Source organism: Neopsephotus bourkii, unplaced genomic scaffold (assembly GCF_033783945.1).
Source record: "Neopsephotus bourkii isolate Nb327-2 ecotype Australia unplaced genomic scaffold, CSIRO-AGI_Nbou_v1 NB_1825, whole genome shotgun sequence".
In the NCBI taxonomy this organism is placed as follows: domain Eukaryota; kingdom Metazoa; phylum Chordata; class Aves; order Psittaciformes; family Psittacidae; genus Neopsephotus; species Neopsephotus bourkii.
In genome coordinates, this window is record NW_026902298.1 from 6,312,805 (window position 1) to 6,332,671 (window position 19,867).

The following is a 19,867-nucleotide window of genomic DNA, read 5'->3' on the forward strand; positions in this document are numbered from 1 at the left end:
AGTCTGTTGTCAGCTACAGGCACTGGACTGACACACAACTGATCACAGTGGATAGAATTGTTTGTAGCTCTTTGAAAGAAGGAACAACGAGCAAGGTTTATTTTCCTCAGCTATAAAGCAGAGAATGGCAAGGCAAAGGAATGACCATTTAGCATGTATTAAGAAATATTTATGAATTTTCACTAGATGGATATCAAGTGTCTATGCATTTGTTCTATAGGTCCGAGATCAAGAATTCCCTTACAGAAGAAACCTGGCCAGAGTCACCATAAATGTGGAAGACTCAAACGACCATAGTCCATACTTCACCAGCCCCTTGTATGAAGCCTCCGTGTTTGAATCAGCAGCAGTTGGATCAGCAGTCTTGCAGGTCACAGCTTTGGACAAAGACAAAGGAGAAAATGCAGAGCTTATCTACACGATTGAAGCAGGTTAGAACAGAGGCTGAAAATGAGACTGTGCAGCTGGGCAAAGGAGAAGTCTTCCTGTTGGCTGTTTTTTAAAGCTACTACACCAGAATCCCACCAGAACAGAATCTCATTCACTAGATGGCTACAGAGCCTTTTACCGCTAAGTCATTGCTTCAAAACCATCACAGATGATAGTTATTGAAAGCTACAGCAGTGACTTCTCAGGTTGCTGGCTTCAGTCTAGTACACACTGGATCGTCCATAATTAAATGCCCCCACAGCTGGTATGTCCTGGCATTTTTGCCAATATTCAGATCAGAGGAACATAGAGATTAAGGCCAGGGCTATGTTAAAAACTTTGGTCAGAACAGCCATAGCATTTTAATGGAGTAAGGTGTCTTGAAATTAAGGGAGGGCATGGTGATACCAGCATAAACTTGCTTTTGTTGTCAAGCTCTGGGTATTTGCATTCAGCACATAATCTGTACCAAAAAGCTTTCCTCTGCAAGTGCAACAGCACAGCCATGAGAAATTTGCATTATTTCTGCCACACATGCAAATGAATGTAACTTTCTCTGGCATGTATGGATTTGAAGTTAAGAATTATCTCTGAGATAAGCCATTAACATATGTACAAGCGGGGTGTCTGGAAAAGACAGAAGGAAGTAGAAATTTGTAACCTTTGTTAACAAATCTGCAGTCTCATATACTGTAGATTGTCTCCATATTAATCAGATCACAAGCCTTTCCCAGCATTAGGCTCTTGTTCTACAGTATCCCTGTATTAAAGACTTGTCAGTAGGATGGTTTAAGTCGATTACAAACAGGCTAAATGACAAAAAATAAGTAATGAAACAAGAATATCTGCACCATCTCTTATTGATTTAACTTCCTATATTTCAAGCTTCCACCTTAAGTTAAGCCAATATAATATATATAGAATCTAACAGAAGATCTAAAGAATTTTTTTTGTCATTATCCTATATGTTCTGTGGAAGTAGAGTCCCTTAAGCACACCAGGAGGTGAAGTCTTTTACATCTAAAAGCATTGAACTGAACTTGCACCCTTGTGGTCCTGTAAAGACCTTAGCACTACAAAACAAGTGTTTCCCTTGTGCATTGCATTTGATTTTACCAGTTATTTCTCAGTATTCTCCAGTGGCTTTTAACTTAGATCAGGGAAAATTTTACACGTGACTAGGCAGGACAACACTGTGCCTTATAGAACAGATTCAGAGCAGATCAGATCAGGTTCCTGGTGGAATGCTTTTCAAGACTGTTCCCAGCTTTCTCTTGACACCTTATTACTATTACAGGCTCCAACCCAGTTACCTATAGGTGCCACCACAGTGTAAAGAACAACCTGACATGCTAGAAGTATGGCTGCTGTACACTGTTAATAGAATCATGCATGGTGCACACAGAAAATATGATGATTAGAAAGGATGCTTTAGCTGTTAGATAGTCCTTCTTAATCTATATTTTTTTTCTCTTTTCTAGAGGCTCTCTCTTCCATTACAGCCTGTTTCTGTTTCATCATGAGCTCTCCCTGCAGTGTCAGGCTTCAAACTTCCATTTACTGTGAGCCACATATTCCCCCAGTCTCATTATCTACATGTATTCCAATCCCAGATTCATAAAAATTCATTCTTCTGCTGCTGTAGTTTCTATGATCCTTAAAACCTGCAGTTGAGGATACTGATTTTAACTGCAGCATTCAGATTGTACACAGGCCTTTTATTCAAGGGAATTGCCTACATCACCTTACGTGTGAAGGAAACAACTGGTAAAGAAAGTAGCTTTTGTGTAATTTCAGAAGAAATTCCTTAAGCAGAACCAGCTTTGGCCTTACATGAGGCATTCAGTGGCTAAAAATCATTTGCATTAGCATACACTGACAAAATAACTGCAGCAACATTGGTAGTGTCTGTAAATGTGACAGATACTGTGATCTGTATGAGAGGCTGTAGCTCTGGCAGAGTCTCAGCTCCTCAGTGAATATCACAATCTTTGTTTTAGTTAGTAAACTTTGCTGATATGAAAGGATGGATATAAATAGAAAGCATTACCAGTCATGTACTGAACTACATAGAGTAGTATGTAGCTTAAATTAGCCTCCAAGCCCCAGGGTTTACAATGTGTAGTGAATTTATCTTAAAAATAGTTTGCATTTAGGTTTCTGTGTATTTGGTATTCCAGTTACGATTGTCACAGTTGGTATGTACAGAGCACAGCACCTGTAACAATTACCATTAAAAGAAATCTCTTGTTTATCAACAGTTACCTGAGTCATATATCTCTCCAGGTCATGAATGGATGCTTGACTGTAGATTGGAAGCAGTTCTAGATTTTAAAATGTAAATTACAGTCGCAAGAACACATAATTATTGGAATCACTGTAACTCAATACATGCTGATTGTATTTAGATTCAAATTCAGAGAAAGAGTCTGTATACTTATACATGCCGTAGACACATGCAGCATCTTATATGTTATGCAGGCACACAAGGAACTAGTAAAATACAGATTGCCTAATAAAGGTGATCTGTAATTACAGGATAAGTATACATACCAAAACTTTTGAATCTGTCTTGCTGAAGAAGAGGCTGGCAAAAAGATTGTAAAGAAAAAAAGACCCCAAACAAGGTCCATGATCCATACTCACTGTTTTCACCTTTCTGCACTCAGTGGTATCCCTGCTTTCATGTTATAACAAACACATGACATTTTCTGCTAAATCTCATTCATCCTCCTCAGAGATCATATGATAAACCTTTGTGCCACAAGATACTTGAATATCTTTTCTATGCTATTTGCTCTGGTTTATTTTTCTAAATGCCACTTTAACCTTCTTATATTCAGTTCTTTGAGTCTTGAACTACTGTAATCTTCTCTACAGTTGCTTAATATCCACTTCAATTAAGAGCCTGAGTTGTTAACCATTTGTCATGTAATTGGCTTGTTAGCCTCTGATCTAGTTTCTTTGCCTTAGGTGTACATGTATTTGACTAATTCCTGTAATTTAGGAATGTTTTTTCCCACTTCAGTAGGAAAAATGTACATGCAGCAGCTGCTCAGATGTTGATATTCAGAATCAAAGTACAGATAGCAGCGCATGAGATTCTGAAGTTTTAAACACCTATACCATGTGCTGAGTTACTTGATTTTCAGAAAAGAAGGTTGGAAGGGCCTTTAGAATTATTTTTTTTTTCTTTTCATTAACTGCCTTTGACAAATTGCAGCTAGTTGCTCCTTGTTTAAAATACCAAGAAGTGCATCGTATTTCATTTCTAATTTGGTTCCAATATTTGTGTTTTAGGAAACACAGGAAACACCTTCAAGATTGAACCAGTTTTAGGGATCATCACACTACTGAAAGAGCCAGACTTAACCACAATGGGACAATTTGTTTTGTCAGTTAAAGTGGCTGATCAAGGTTCTCCACCACTATCTGCAACAGCAATTGTGCGGATATCTGTGACAATGGCAGATAATTCCCACCCCAAGTTCACTCTCAAAGAATACCAAGCAGAGGTTAATGAAAATGTGGATATCGGTACTTCTGTCATCTCTCTTTCTGCTATCAGTCAGTCCACGTTAGTTTATGAGGTTAAAGATGGGAATGTGGATGGAGTCTTCTCTATAAACCCTTATTCCGGAGTGATCACCAGTCAAAAGGCCCTTGATTATGAACGTGCTTCTTTCTATCAGCTGATCATACAGGCAACAAATATGGCAGGCATGGCATCAAATGCCACTGTGAACATTCAGATTGTGGATGAAAATGATAACCCACCAGTTTTTCTCTTCTCTCAGTATTCAGGCAGCATAAGTGAAGCTGCTCCTGTGAACAGCATAGTCCGGAGTGCAAGTAACAGTCCCCTCGTAATACGTGCCACTGATGCTGACAGCAATCAGAATGCTTTGCTTGTCTACCAGATTGTTGAATCTACTGCAAAAAAGTATTTCACTGTAGATTCCAGCACAGGTGCAATCAGAACAATTGCAAATTTAGATCATGAAACAATAGCCCACTTCCACTTTCACGTGCACGTCAGAGACAATGGGAATCCCCAGCTTACAGCAGAGAGCCCAGTTGAAGTGACCATTGAGGTAACTGATGTTAATGACAACCCACCAGTCTTCAGCCAGGCTGTATTCGAGACAGTCTTGCTCCTGCCCACATACGTTGGTGTTGAGGTTCTCAAAGTCAAGGCTACAGACCCAGATTCAGAGATCCCTCCTGAACTAACATACAGCCTAATTGAAGGCAATGTGGAACATTTTTTAATTGATTCAACCACAGGGGTACTCACCATCAAAAACAATAGCCTCTCCAAAGACCATTATATGCTAATAGTAAGAGTATCTGATGGGAAGTTTTACAGCACTGCTATGGTGACAATAATGGTCAAAGAAGCCATGGACAGTGGACTACATTTTACTCAGAACTTTTATTCCACTTCTATCTCAGAAAATAGCACCAATATCACAAAGGTGGCTGTGGTGAATGCTGTTGGTAACCGCCTCAATGAGCCTTTGAAATACAGTATATTAAACCCAGGCAACAAGTTTAGAATAAAGTCCACCTCAGGAGTCATTCAGACAACTGGCATCCCCTTTGACCGAGAGGAACAAGAGCTATATGAGCTGGTGGTGGAAGCAAGCCGTGAACTGGATCACCTTCGTGTCGCTCGAGTGGTGGTGAGGGTTTACATTGAGGACATAAATGACAATGCCCCAGTGTTCATAGGGCTTCCATACTATGCTGCTGTGCAAGTTGATGCTGAGCCTGGTACCATGATATATAGAGTGACAGCTATTGATAAAGATAAGGATGAAAATGGTGAGGTGTCATATCTTCTGAAGGAAGACTATGGACATTTTGAAATTGATAGAGAATCTGGTAGTGTCACTTTAAAAGAAGCCTTCAATTCTGATTTGTCTAACATAGAGTATGTGGTTGTCATTCTTGCAAAAGATGGAGGTAACCCATCGTTGTCTGCTTCAGTAGAGCTCCCCATCACTATTGTGAACAAAGCAATGCCTGTATTTGACAAGCCTTTCTATACAGCTTCCGTGAATGAAGATGTAGAAATGCACACACCAATTTTGAGCATAAATGCAACCAGTCCAGAAGGCCAGGGTATAATTTATATCATTGTCGATGGTGATCCCTACAACCAGTTTAATATCGACTTTGATACTGGAGTTCTGAGTGTCATCAGCCCACTGGACTATGAAATAAATTCTCTCTTCAAGCTGATGGTGCGAGCCAGTGATGCCCTCACTGGTGCTCGAGCTGAGGTCACTGTGGACTTGATCATTAATGATGTTAACGATAATCCTCCAGTTTTTGATCAGACAGCTTATAATGCTACTTTGTCTGAAGCATCTTTGATTGGGACTCCTGTACTGCAAGTTGTTGCTATTGATGCTGACTCTGACAATAACAAGATTGTGCAGTATCAGATAGTCCAGGACACCTTTAACAGCACAGATTATTTCCATATCGACAGCAGCAGTGGCCTAATTCTGACAGCTCGCATGCTGGATCATGAACTCATACAGCAGTGCACCTTGAAAGTCCGAGCAACTGATAATGGGTTCCCACCACTAAGCAGTGAAGTTCTTGTTAGTATCTCAATTACAGATATGAATGACAACCCTCCAGTTTTTAACCAGTTAATATATGAATCGTATGTGAGTGAACTGGCACCTCGGGGTCATTTTGTGACTTGCGTCCAAGCCTCTGATGCTGACAGCTCTGATTTTGACAGACTGGAGTACAGCATCCTATCAGGAAATGATCGGACCAGTTTTATTATGGACAGCAAGAGTGGCATTATCACCCTTTCTAACCATCGCAAACAGAGAATGGAGCCCATGTACAGTTTAAATGTCTCTGTGTCAGATGGGCTGTTCACTAGCACAGCTCAGGTGCACATACAGATCCTTGGGGCCAACCTCTACAGTCCTGTCTTTTCACAGAGTGTTTATGTTGCTGAGGTTAGAGAAAATGCTGCTCCTGGAACTAAGGTAATCCATGTGAAGGCAACGGATGGGGATTCAGGTGTATATGGCCAGATAAGCTACTCCATAATAAATGACTTTGCCAAGGACCGATTTTTAGTTGATAGCAATGGACAGATTATGACAACTGAGAGGTTAGACCGGGAAAACCCACTGGAAAGTGATATTGGTATATTTTTGAGAGCCCTCGATGGAGGTGGCCGGACTACATTTAGTACTGTGAGAGTTATAGTAGTGGATGAGAATGACAACGCTCCTCAATTTATGACGGTCGAATACAGAGCAAGTGTCAAAGCAGATGTTGGGAAAGGTTACTTGGTGACCCAAGTGCAAGCAGTAGATCCAGATGATGGAGCGAATTCCAGAATTACCTATTCTCTGTATAGTGAAGCCTCTGTTTCAGTAGCTGATCTGCTTGAAATAGATCCAGATAATGGATGGATGGTCACCAAGGGTAGCTTTAACCAGCTGAAAAACACAGTTCTGTCATTCTTTGTCAAAGCAGTTGATGGTGGCATTCCTGTAAAGCATTCCCTCATTCCTGTCTACATCCATGTTTTACCCCCAGAAACTATTTTGCCTTCCTTTTCTCAACCCCAGTATTCTTTTACCATAGCAGAAGACACCCTCATAGGTAGTACCGTTGACATTCTGCATGTGGTGCCTAATCAGGGTGCTTTGTATAGCACAGTTAATGGTGAGCTGACTGAAAACAACAGAGATGGGGTTTTCATCATAGAACAGGACACAGGGCTCATAAAACTGGATAAGAGGCTTGACCATGAGACAAATTCTGCTTTTCACTTCAAAGTTGCAGCCACCATTCAATTAGACAGAGTAGACATTGTGTTGACTGTGGATGTGGAGGTTAAGGTATTGGATGTAAATGACAACAAGCCCATGTTTGAAACCGCTAGCTATGATGCTATAATAATGGAAGGAATGCCTATAGGAACAAAACTCATGCAAGTTAAAGCTGTTGATGCAGACTCAAGTGCCAATGGGCAGGTCACCTATACGCTTGCAGTGGAATCGGAGCTGGAGAAGATCACAGAAGCATTCACCATTGATAGCAACAGTGGCTGGATCAGCACACTGAAGGATCTGGACCACGAAAAGGATCCTTCTTTCACCTTCGCAGTGGTGGCCTCAGATCTGGGGGAAGCTTTATCCTTGTCATCAACCACCTTGGTCTCAGTTACTGTGACAGATATAAATGATAATGCACCCATCTTTGAGCACGATGTGTACAGAGGGTCAGTGAAGGAGAGTGACCCTCCAGGGGAAGTCGTGGCTGTTCTTAGCACCTGGGATGAAGACACATCTGATGTCAACCGGCAGGTTAGCTACCATATTACAGGTAAGAAGCCATTTACATGCTTTCTTCCCAAAACAAGCTTTACTGGAGAACTGTGCCTGTATCCAGTTTTAGGTGAACATTTAACAGGGTTTCTGCTAAATTATCACTATAAATCAGAGAATTTCATATCTCCCAGGTGTATTTCATTTATTTATCTATTTTTAATTTGGACAGAATGTGCAGCAACTTGCAAGGCTAAAAAGAGGGAAGGGGTGTGAGTGTGTGTCTGTCTATGTTATGTTCTATTTTCCAAGATTAATGATTCATGATTTGCTGCAGTGCAATGTAGTGTGACCCATCAACCCATCATAATTCATGTGTCAGCTTGGAAACTATCATGACTTAATGTTTCAACCGAAATACCATTACTGGGGGGGGGAGGGAGAGAAATGAATTTTACACTGGAAGGAGTGGGAGCCAGGGAATGTCATTTCTTATCAGCACAGATTTTTAGCCATGGAAATAGTGACCCACTTTAAAAGCACTGGTCAGCTGCCATGCATTGTGCCATGCACAAAACAATTTTGATTACATGACTAATGTATTTTTCAAAGTGTGGTAACATTGCTCTTTCCTATTGTGCTATATTTATTATCATTCTTTTCTCCTAGACTCAGACTGGCTTTTGTGTATGTTATGAGTGATGGGGTGCTGCAGTTATTTTTCTACCTACAGTTTGCATTGTCTAATAGATTTTACTAGGGAACAGTTTTGTCACTCCCTTCTATCTGCACAATCCAAGAGCTACTATTAACGACCTAGTAATAACTACTTTATTGGACAAATTCACATTTTTCTGACTGGATAGAATTACACAAAGCTGCATGTAGGAAGCAGAATATGGGCAAAAATTACTTAACTAATAGGATGACAGTTTATATATTTAGCTCTAGAAAACAAGGCTCCTACCCCATTGTTAGCTATCAGATTGGAAATAGCTGTGGGATGGTGTGTAGGGAGAGGTCTGATATTCCAGTTAGCAATAGATTGCGTGTGTTACACATCAGAAGTAGCATCATTTCAAAGCAGGCAAAAATTCATTTTGACTGTTTACTTGAAAGTCTAGGATCAGTTTAAAGGTTTGCAAAGACAACGTGCTTATAGTAGGATGTGTTGTAGGATACTAGAAGTAGAGACAAAAATAGTCTTGTGGATAAAGCACAGGATTTGGAGGCTTTAGGCAAGGTGCATTAGCTGTCGATGCCTCATCCTAGAGATTTTTTTAGTATTTGAAGGAGTATGGGGAGCCCAGAATAGAAAGTACTATTCTGTGAAATGCAGACCCTTCGTGTTTGTAACAAGGCGTACCATGATCATTAGCTGAAGGTAATATTCTCCTCTGTATTCTGAAGTCTTTCAATCATCTCTTACAATGAATTGTGCTTTTATTTACATAATCATGTTTTCTTCACATCCCTGTGCTGTTAATTTAGCAAAAGCTGGACTTCTGAATAGTAACTGTCACATGTCTCAATAATGATACATCGTTGTGTACCTTAATTTCTATCACAGTTCAAAATATGTCAGGTATTTTGCTGGTATTGTAGTTTCTGAAAACATTAGATGTCAAAGCCCAAACCTTTCTCTAATGCCTTCTGTGCAATTGCTAAAGTGTGTGAGCTCAGACATTCCACTGTCTTTGACTATATCCTTTGAATTTGGGGACACAAGGAGAAATTAGGTTCTTTTGATTAAAATGTCAAAACATATTAAAGTTTAGTTTCACTAACGAAATAGTCTATTCAAACTTTACCTGATGTTGAGTTCAGGAACTGCTCTTGAATATTTCATGGAATCAGATTAGGGAGATGATTATTCAAGTGCTGTAGATTTCTGAAGGCATTTTGTGCCATAGAAATTTCTGTGAATTTAATAAATAAACTCAGAGGAAAACCAGGACACTGACAAAAAGGGAGAAGGAAATAAATTACGAGAATGACATCATTCTCATGGTGGATACATAAAAAAAAAAGAGCTTTGTGCAAATGCACCTGGAGAAAAGTAGCATGCAGACGATAGATGGAAAAAATCATCATTTAGGAGATGAAAGAAAGAAACATTCTGGGTCAGGCATAATCACTGAAGAGGAGTCCTTTGCATTCTTTTGAGAAATACATTTATTGCAGTCTTCTGGTTAACTTTGGAAAGGCGTAGATATATTTTGGTGGATAAATACATTCTGATTTTATCTCTTTCAGTTTAGGATTGGTTTCCATGATTATTGCCAAGTAGTCACCATTTTCAAATCCACCTTCATCTGCATTTGATAGGTTGTGGGGGAGAAATTTGCACTTACCCTTTGTTATTTGTAGTTTGATAGCAGCTGCAGATGTTCACAGAGCAAAAGCACTATATATAAATCTTAATAGAAAATCAATAGGAAGTGCAGATGACACAAATGCACTTAGGGAGCACAGTAGTTTTCTTTTGAAGGCTCATTTGAGGTCATTGCCTATATCATTTGAGGCATATTGGCTAAAACCAGGACTCTGCTGATGTTCTGCTGGGATATTCATCCGGTCTAGATCCAGCCACATATTACTGTGCTTTAACAGTGATAAACTAGGAAAAGGCATCAGAAGAATGTCAGTTGCTAAGACTTTGGTACCATAAAGTGTTTTGTGTTCCTCAGTGATGTTAATTAGGCTCCATCAGGCACATAAATCTAGGTACAAATAATAGTGTTTAAGCTTGATTCAGCTGAATACAATGAAGATGATAGTGTGTTTTGGAAGAAAGAACTGGTATTGTACATAGTAGGGATTTTTGCTGGGTTGATTGTCCTGTATTAATAAAGCGATGTTTTTGTTTATTTTATATTTGAAATCCTGGACTTTTGGAGAAATGGATGTTTCAGTGTTTGGGGAGGACTCGTGGTGTAGGCTGCAGAATAGCGTCTGCAATTTTACGATAGTAGAGCTTATAGCATTGGGTTTATCCTTTCAGCAGCTCAGTAAACATGCAACATCTGAAACTGGGAGTGGTGGATAAACCTACTGGGTTTATGTAATGCAAATTGGGAATTAAAAGTACCTAAATAAATGCATAAATGTAAGAGAGAAACTAAATGAATAAGTTAGTAAATATTCAGTTCACCGTCCCGGATCGGGACATCACAGAGAAAACTGATACTGTTGGCTTCTAGTTTTCAGTTCCCTTTTAGCTGTTATAATTCCCTCTGTGTGTGCTTTAGTAATGATGTGTGTCAGGATTTGTTTATTTTGGATCAGTGTGTCTCTGCATTTCATTTGTATCTGACTGTTTTCTTTCTTTACTTAAACTTGAGCTTGATTTGGCTTTGTACTATTTGCTGACTAGGGAGGGAGTGCGAGCATTATTTAGACTTGAAGTAACAAAAGATAAAAGATAATGCTGATTCTTTTAGCCTCAAAGCCTTTCTAAAAAGTTACTGGAGTGTTTTTTTTTTGTAGCCAGCACTTCACTGTTGTGACATTCAAAGCAGAGCATAAGAAAACTGCCAGAAGATTTTAAAGAATCCATTAATACATGGAGTCAGGAGGTTTCCATTTAGAAAAGCTACATTATTCAGAGTGAAAAACTAATTAATTAGAACGCCCCTAGGAAACTGAATCTGCTTACATATATTAGTGAAAAAGTTAATTAATCACTGCAGAATGAGATCTGCGTCAAGACATATGTAAAAGTGCTAAAAAATGGTTCCCTGGGCCACAGTGTGGATTTTTTTTTTTTCCTTTCTGGGTTTTTTTAAGATTATTTCATTGATGGTATTTTAGTGTTTACATCTCCTTATTTCTGTTACACTTTATAGTACAACTTCCACCTCTGTCTTTCATTGGCAAAGTATACAGCCAGTCCTGAGAAGCAAAAAAATAGAGAGGTAGCACTAATGAATAACGCATGCAGGTAAAACAGTTACACATTTGCTGCTTATTGCACAGGTTTATTGGTCATTCAGATTGATCCTTTTCTAGTGGAGTAAAAGGGTGGAAAAAGAGATCCCAAAGACCCTTTTTTAATACATATTCTCCAAATTCCTATGCATGATTTCAAAGCCATTCCAACAACAACAAAGCAATGGTGATTTTAAAATTGCTCCAAGCTAGTGTTACTGCCAGCTATAAAAGCCACCAGCTGATTTTAATTAGATTTTACCTTTCCTCTTTTCTTAGCAATGGGATATCCATACCTTGAGTGTATTGCTTCATAGTTATTCGTGACAGTTAATCATTTCCTTTTACAAAAGGACTAATACGCAGGAAAGCGCTGATTGATATCATGAAGCTAAATAAGAATATTTAAGGCCATTTATATTAATGGTTTACAACATTAAACTCACTATGACAAGATTACAGCCTTTCATAAAAGAGAGTTAAGCTTTTTTATGCGGGTGTTGAACTGAATAGAGAGAATTTAATGTTAGAAGGGCTCTACCTTTGAAGTCACATTAAGATTCAAGTCAGTGGACAGATTCTCACTGCCTTGGACTGTATTCAGATCTGTCCTATAGTGCACATCAACACAATGTGAAACCCTCTGTAGGAGACGTGTGTGTTTCTATCACACAACAGTCTAAACCAAGTTTAACTGAGTCCTCTGATGATTATTGCAGAATGTCATAGAAATCAGTGGGAAAATTCTGATCTGCTTGGTTTTGTGATCAGAAAATAAAGCTATGTTTGAGATACCAGTTTTATGCTTGGTATGATTAGAGGGTCTTTTATAATTAGAGTGCATATCTGAACACTTTCCGGAAACTTACTAATCACAATGCGGTTTTTTTGACACAGATAGCACAAATGGTGACACTTTGCAAGAAAAATTTGCACAGCCTGTCTCAACTGACTTAGTTTTCATATTAATAGAAAATAGTGCATCTTGTCACTGGTAGCTAGCGAAGAAGGCATAGATTAGCCTGTGACCTCGTTTCTGCTTTTTGATGTAGAACGAATTAGACTTTCTTGCTTGGTTTTTAAGTTCAGTTTCAAGTTCAGACCTTTTCTGCCTTTTTGGGTTAGAAGGTCCCTGGGAACTGACAGAATTGTGACAGCAAAAGCAACAACAGTGACACCTAATCACTTGACAGCAGAGGAAGCTCACATAAATCCAGCTTTGGATTTATTTTTAAATACTTATTTACTCAAACATTCAACACAAGTACTAGAGAAGAAGGTTTAAGAACCTGGTCTTTCCATTGAGCTTGAATAGATCCTATGACACATGTCAGAACCCTGAACAAGTTTTTAAGCAAAAGTACACTAGCATGCCTTACATTCTTGATCTTGTTACAAGAAAGAATAAGCATTCCCTTAATATTTTTATACCATTTTTAAACATGAGAAACATGGAAAGTAATTCTCAGATTGCATTTCTGCATGGGAGAGCACAAGAGAGCTTAATAAGTTGGGGAAAGAGCTGGAAATGAGGTTAGCTGGAATGAAAGTTCACCCAGTGGAGCAGTGTGATGTTTTATTCTCCTCAGTTTCTATAGCACAGGAGTTTGCTATGACTGTAGTGCTTGAAATAATTAAACGTGCAGATATGTTTTTACAGACCAAGGTAATGTTAGATGCTGGGCATAGAACATTGGGTACTTGGCTTTACCAGCTTTGGCTGGGGTAGAACTAATTTCCTTCATAGCAGCTGGCATGGTGCAGTGTTTTGGGTTTGCGACCAAAACAGCATTAATTCCATGGGGATGTTTTAGCTATTGCTGAGCAGTGCTTACAAAGAGATAAGGCCTTTACTGCTCCTCACCCTCCCCACCAGTGAGTAGGTTGGGGGTGCACAAGGAGATGGGAGTGGACACAGCCAGGACAGCTGACCACAACCAGCCAAAGGGATAGCACATATTGCATGACATCATGGGCAGAAATAAAAGCAGTGGAAGAAGGAAGGGAGGGACGTTCGGAGTGAGGGCATTTTGTTTTGCCAAGTAACTGTTGCAGGTGATGGAGCCCTGCCTTCCTGGAGATGGCTGAACACCTGCCTTGAATTTCTTGTTTTGCTTTGCTTACACACACAGCTTTTGCTTTACCCATCAAACCAACTTTATCTCAACCAACAACTTTCCACAATTTTTCCATTCCAATTCTCTCCCCCTTCTTTCTGGAAGAGGAAATGAGCAAGCAGCCATGTGGGGCTTAGCTCCCTGCTGGGGTTAAGCCACATTAAATGTTGGTTTAAAAGATTTTACTGTCTGCTCTGACAGGGGGTTGAGACTGAATTCAGGGAAAGATGTTTTAAGGTGATTTCTTCATGAATCAGGCAGAGGACTGTAGCATTTCAGATGAAAGTGAATTATTAGAAACATTAACTGTGTCCTCCTTGATCCTTGCTTCCTTCTTTCCTTCGGATTATGTGGACCAAAACTTACCCTGTCCCAACCTGCTTTTTTCACCAGGCAATTTAATAACGTGGAAAAGCAGCATTGCCAGGTCCAGTGTCAGTGTTACAGCACAACATAAAGCTGTCCTGCTTCATCTCCTGCACTCCTTTCACCAGCTTTCACTCTCAGATACATTTGATATAATTCTACTGCTTACCTTCCAACTGCTCCTCAAATGACCTCTTGTTAGAACTATTTAATACTAATGTGTCTTCCTGTGTCGTGTAAACTTTTTTTAAAACTAGAATTTTAATGAGCAGAACAGCACAGCTGTATGATAAAGCTTTCATTAGAGGATTCCTTAATAGAACCCACTTCCAGTCCTTGATTGCATAATCAACAGCTAATGAAATTGTCTTGGTAACAAGAGCTATGGTGTATTACATCCTCTCCCGAGACTAAGTGGAAAGACAATTGTACCAGCCTGAGAGGACTATTGATTATTCACAGTTTGAATTTGATTGCCCTTACGGGGAACTAAACAAGAGATCATCTTCAGCTCTGCTAAATGGATTTTCTTTCCACTGAAAGTTATTGGTTCACTTCTGTACGAGGCATTCGGGGGGCAATAAACACAGGGAGTGTAATCTTATTACAGATTTCCTGAGCCTGCAAGTTTGAAAGCAGCGATCACTGTAAAACAAATCACGGCTGCTTACTTCAGGTCCTCTGTGATGTTTAAGGTAGGTGGGAACTCTGATGGGGCACCTAACCCATTCCATGTTGCTTGTCTTGTTGCAGGAGGGAATCCCAAAGGGAAGTTTGCTCTGGGACTGGTTCAGAATGAGTGGAAGGTTTATGTTAAAAGGCCCCTAGATCGGGAAGAGCAAGATATTTATTACCTGAACATCACCGCCACGGATGGCCTCTTTGTAACCCAAGCTGCTGTGGAAGTGACCGTCACTGACGTTAATGATAACAGTCCAGTTTGTGAACAGGTGAGTTGGCAATACAAACGGCAATCATCTACTGTATTGAGAGTGGTAGTTTCCCTATGGGTGTCCCTGCTGTTTACAGGTATTCACAGGTGGTGCCCATTTTCATCCTTATGGTCTTAGTTGAAGAATCCAGAGTGGGCTGCAAGGTAAAGCAGTCCTGTAAAGCCAAGACTGAAATATAATGGTCTAATAAAGCTAGCAAAAGAGTCTTGTCTGCAGTGGCCTTAGTTGGCTTTAGGAAAAAATGAAACACTGAGAAGTGGCACTGGGTAGCCACTGTTCCCCTGCAGAAGAGATGTGCTTTCCCTTCACAACTAGTGTGGAAATGTCTGCAATCTAGTTTTAAGTCCAGCCTTTCTAAACCTGGCAGATGCCAGAGACCCAGTGGAAAAGCAAGAATATAGTTTGCTGTCATGTTGTCAGTGTGCATGCACTGTGGCCTGACCACAGCTTACTCTGTGAAAGGAACTGGTATTAGTTCAGTAGAAAGGTCTGTGTGAAAGAAAGTCTGGATGAAACCCCTAACAGTACTGCTCACTGTATCTTTTATATATATATATATATATATGTATACATATATATGTGTGTGTGTGTATATATTCTCATATAATTCCCATCACTACATTATCATTGATAGACAACTGTCACTTCAAGCACCACTCTGGGGAATCACAGACTGTATCTCCCTAAGACGTTGCTGGGTGAGGTGATAAAAACAGTTCCCTTTGGTAGCACACTCACTAAAGTGTCCATTTCATGGATGCTGATAGAACAAATGGGAGACAGAAAACGAGACTGCGTTTAACACCTAAGACGAGCCCTTTCAGTAGTCATAATTTGGCATTGGCTTTGACACCTCGGGGCTTAACAGTAATTTGAATTTCTAGGAAAGGGTTATGTAAAGAAAAATTGTTTCCTATGTGGAAATATGAACTATGGAGAGTTTAAATAAAGGTTAGGCAAAGACTATAAAATACTGTTACAGCATGGCTTGCATTTGTTTCTGTCTCTAGGTTGCATACACAGTACTGTTTCTTATAGCATGGCTTACATTTGTTTCTGTCTCTAGGTTGCATACACAGCACTGTTTCCTGAAGACATTCCGTCAAACAAAGTCATTCTTAAAATCAGTGCTAAAGATGCTGACATTGGGTCCAACGGTGAAATTCGCTATTCTCTCTATGGTCCTGGGAACAATAAATTTTTATTAGATCCAGAAAATGGTAAGAACACAACTGAACATTTTTAAATAGTCCGCTTAATCCCTCAAAATCAGCGGGTGCTAGTTTCCTTAACTAGAGTTGTGTTACACATTGCCAGCTCATGTCCTGCTTTTCATCCACCAGGACTACCAAGTCTTTCTTGTTAGGGCTGCTCATCCCACAGCCTGTATTGGTACTAGGGTTTTCCCCAACCCAGGTGCAGGACCTTGCACTTGGGCTTGTTGAACTTCGTGAGGCTCATGTGGACACACTCCTCACACTTGTCCATGTCCTTTTGGATGGCATTCTGTCCCTCAGGCATGTCAACTGTACCATTCAGCTTGGTGTCTCCAAATTTGCTCAGGGTGCACGCAATCACACTGTCTGTGTCACTGATGAAGTTATGAAAAAGTACTCATCCAGATATGGACCCCTGAGAGACACCATTCATCATTGATCTCTGTGTGGACATGGAACTGTTGACCATTACTCTGTGACCACACGTCTAATTCCTCATCCACTGAACAGTCCACACATCAAATCTGTAGCTCTGCAATTTAGAGAGAAGGATGTTTTGAGGGTCTATATAGATGACATGTGTAGCTTTTCCCTTGTCCACTGATGTCGTCACTCCATCACAGAAGGCCACTAGGTTGCTCAAGCAAGATTTGCCCTTGGTGAAGCCATGCTGGCTTTCTTGAATCATGTCTCTGCCCTCCATGTGCCTGCCCGAGAATCTTTATGGTACAAAAGAGGGGAAGATGCTGACATGGTCCTTCTTCAACTTTAGACTTCACTTCTTCCACTTTGGTCCATATATATTGGTATTTAGACCCTTTAAAAAAAAAGACATTCATTTTATACACATATTTTTGGGGAGGAAGGATGTCTGTAATGAATTTGTGGGCACAGTTCTTGCACATTTGGCAGTTGGTCTGGAAAAAATATACTGATCTCAACTGAGGGAGCTGGGTCTCTGTAGTTTGGAGGAGACTGAGGGGTGACCTTATCAGTGTATATAAATATATAAAGGGGGAGTGTCACGAGGATGGAGCCAGGCTCTTCTCAGTGGCAAACAATGATAGGACAAGGGGTAATGGGTACAAACTGGAACACAAGAGGTTCCACTTAAACTTGAGAAGAAACTTCTTCTCAGTGAGGGTGACAGAACACTGGAACAGGCTGCCCAGGGAGGTTGTGGAGTCTCCTTCTCTGGAGACATTCAAAACCCGCCTGGACACGTTCCTGTGTAACCTTATCTAGGTGTTCCTGCTCCTTCAGGGGGATTGGACTAGATAATCTTTTGAGGTCCCTTCCAATCTCTAGCATACTGTGATACTGTGAAGATCTAGATATTATGGTTGTTATGAAGCAAAGCTAAATAAAATCATCTTCCTCTGAATAAAAATCCCACCCCTGTTATTCTTAGGAATTTGTTTTCCATAATGATAGACTAAGTCCTTCTCTGTGCAATGCCTCCTCCGCCTGACTAGCAGGAAGCAGGACCTGCTATTTCTGTAGTGTTACTGATGAAAAAGGAGGTGTTTGGAGATCTATGCAGTGTGTGGAAGGGGAAGTATTGCCTTCTTCAAGAACAAATTTTGTATTTAACTGCAAATTACACCTTTTACAAAATTAATCCAAAACTTATCTTCTGACTAGTGCTGGCTGTTTGCTGACATGACAAAGTCTGGCAGTTATGTGTACAGTGGAGAATGGATCAGGGGTAAAGCTCTCACAGTCTGAATAAGATGGCTTTTTGTGCTATTAATGCTTTTTGCAATACCTGTCACTGTATGAGAATAAGAAGTTTGTTTCAAATGAGATGCTAGAGGTACCTATAGGAATTCAGAGCCAGTTGGATATTGCTTTGTGGGGAGAAGAGGAGGGGTGTTGATGTTATTTTTGAACAGTAGCATTAGAAAACTTCAGAGTTCATTATGGCTGCTGTCACCGCATTCAGGATATTTCTGTGCCTGGGACTCTAGAGTAATCAAAAGCCAGTCTTGGAAAAACATGGTGGTGTTCATACGGGTGAAGGTGCAGGCTTTCAAAAGCCACCATTGTCATCCATGCGCTCATATTGGCAACTCACTTGGGTAAAGAGAGTGAGAAGTGACACTGCTGTGAGATTCTAATCCATTCGTTGGAATAAGCAAGATTTATTATTTTTTTTCTCTTTTTTACTCTTGTGAAATACATATTTTTGAGATACATTATCTAGAATTAGCAATGCTTCTACAGTAGTAATGATGATGCTGCTTTTAATTAATTTTAGGTGAGCTGAAATCCTTGGTCCCTCTCGACCGAGAGAAAATCCCTGCGTACAACTTGGTTGCCCGAGCCACAGATGGTGGTGGCAGGTTTTGCCAATCAGAAATCCATCTTATTTTGGAAGATGTTAATGATAACCCACCAGTGTTTTCATCTGATCACTACACCGCGTGTGTCTATGAGAATACAGCCACTAAAGCTTTGTTAACAAGAGTCCAAGCCACGGATCCTGATGTTGGTGAGTAACACTGTGAACAGTAATTAATGCTCAGGAAAACTCTGTGGTTGATGGAATTGCAATACAGATCATATTTTTTATTGCTGCCTTTCCTCCTTTTACTACTGCATCCTTCCCATTTTTCTTTCTTGTATTTCTTTAATTCTAAATGCTCATGGCTGAGCTTGACATAATGGTATTACAAACAGAAAAGCATCATAGATGCCACACAAGCATGTAGTCTTTTATTGTCTTGATGGGTGATAGCTATGATTAGGGATAAATGATAGTTTTGGGGGTAAATTCCAACATTTTTCCTCCAGTGGTATCATCTCTTTTCTTGAGCCATGATTTTGAATACCCATGAGCCTGTTTGTGCAAATAATATAGTTACGTGCCATAGGTACCTATATCTGATTAATCACAGCTTTTCTAGAGTCTTATATCGCTATCAATCCCATTTGTTCCAGCTGGTTAACTTAGCTTAAAACTATTGTTGTACGGTGTGAATGTACATTATAAATGTTCTGGTTATTTAACTGTGCATTCTTTTAAAGTGTGATAGTTTATTATATGAGGACCTTAGCCTTGAAATCTGGGCCCAATTATAAATATTTAAAGGGGGAGGGTTTTTTGCATAACACAGTGGTAAAACCTACTGAATATCAGATGGGTTTTTTAGCACATTCACTTCAGTTGGAATAAATAAACCCCTTAGTTTATTTTTTCTTCCTGTGGTTTTGGAGATGTTTTGTAAAAGCTGTGGCCTGAATAACTTCACATAAAATAACTTCACTGAATTAAAAAATATTTCATGTTAAAATCTTTTTTTTTTTTTTTAAGTACAATGCATGTGGGATGTCTCAGTTGTTAATGTAAATGTACAGGAATCGGTAAAGGAGCAGCGAGCATTCATCAATGTACCTATGAAAAGCTGGATTAAGCGCCTTGGTTGAAAAATCAAATTTAAAATTATGATACTGTCCTGCAGTGAAAAGCCAATTAGCGGTAGTAAACTACTGAGCAGTGTGAAGACCCAGTGGTGTTGTTTTCCACTGTTGCCTTA

At 39.7% G+C, this 19,867-nt stretch overlaps 1 protein-coding gene across 9 annotated transcripts in view; it reads left to right on the plus strand.

Annotated features, from left to right (window-relative positions):
- Window positions 1–19,867, plus strand: part of FAT3 (FAT atypical cadherin 3) — a 410,737-nt gene that overhangs the window by 324,848 nt on the left and 66,022 nt on the right. For all 9 annotated transcript variants that reach the window (XM_061343747.1, XM_061343753.1, XM_061343751.1 and 6 more), the window contains 5 exons: window positions 221–431; window positions 3,730–7,803; window positions 14,912–15,108; window positions 16,178–16,331; window positions 18,589–18,822. In XM_061343747.1, the coding sequence (XP_061199731.1) occupies window positions 221–431; window positions 3,730–7,803; window positions 14,912–15,108; window positions 16,178–16,331; window positions 18,589–18,822 (4,870 nt within the window). The remainder of the gene's footprint in view (window positions 1–220; window positions 432–3,729; window positions 7,804–14,911; window positions 15,109–16,177; window positions 16,332–18,588; window positions 18,823–19,867) is intronic.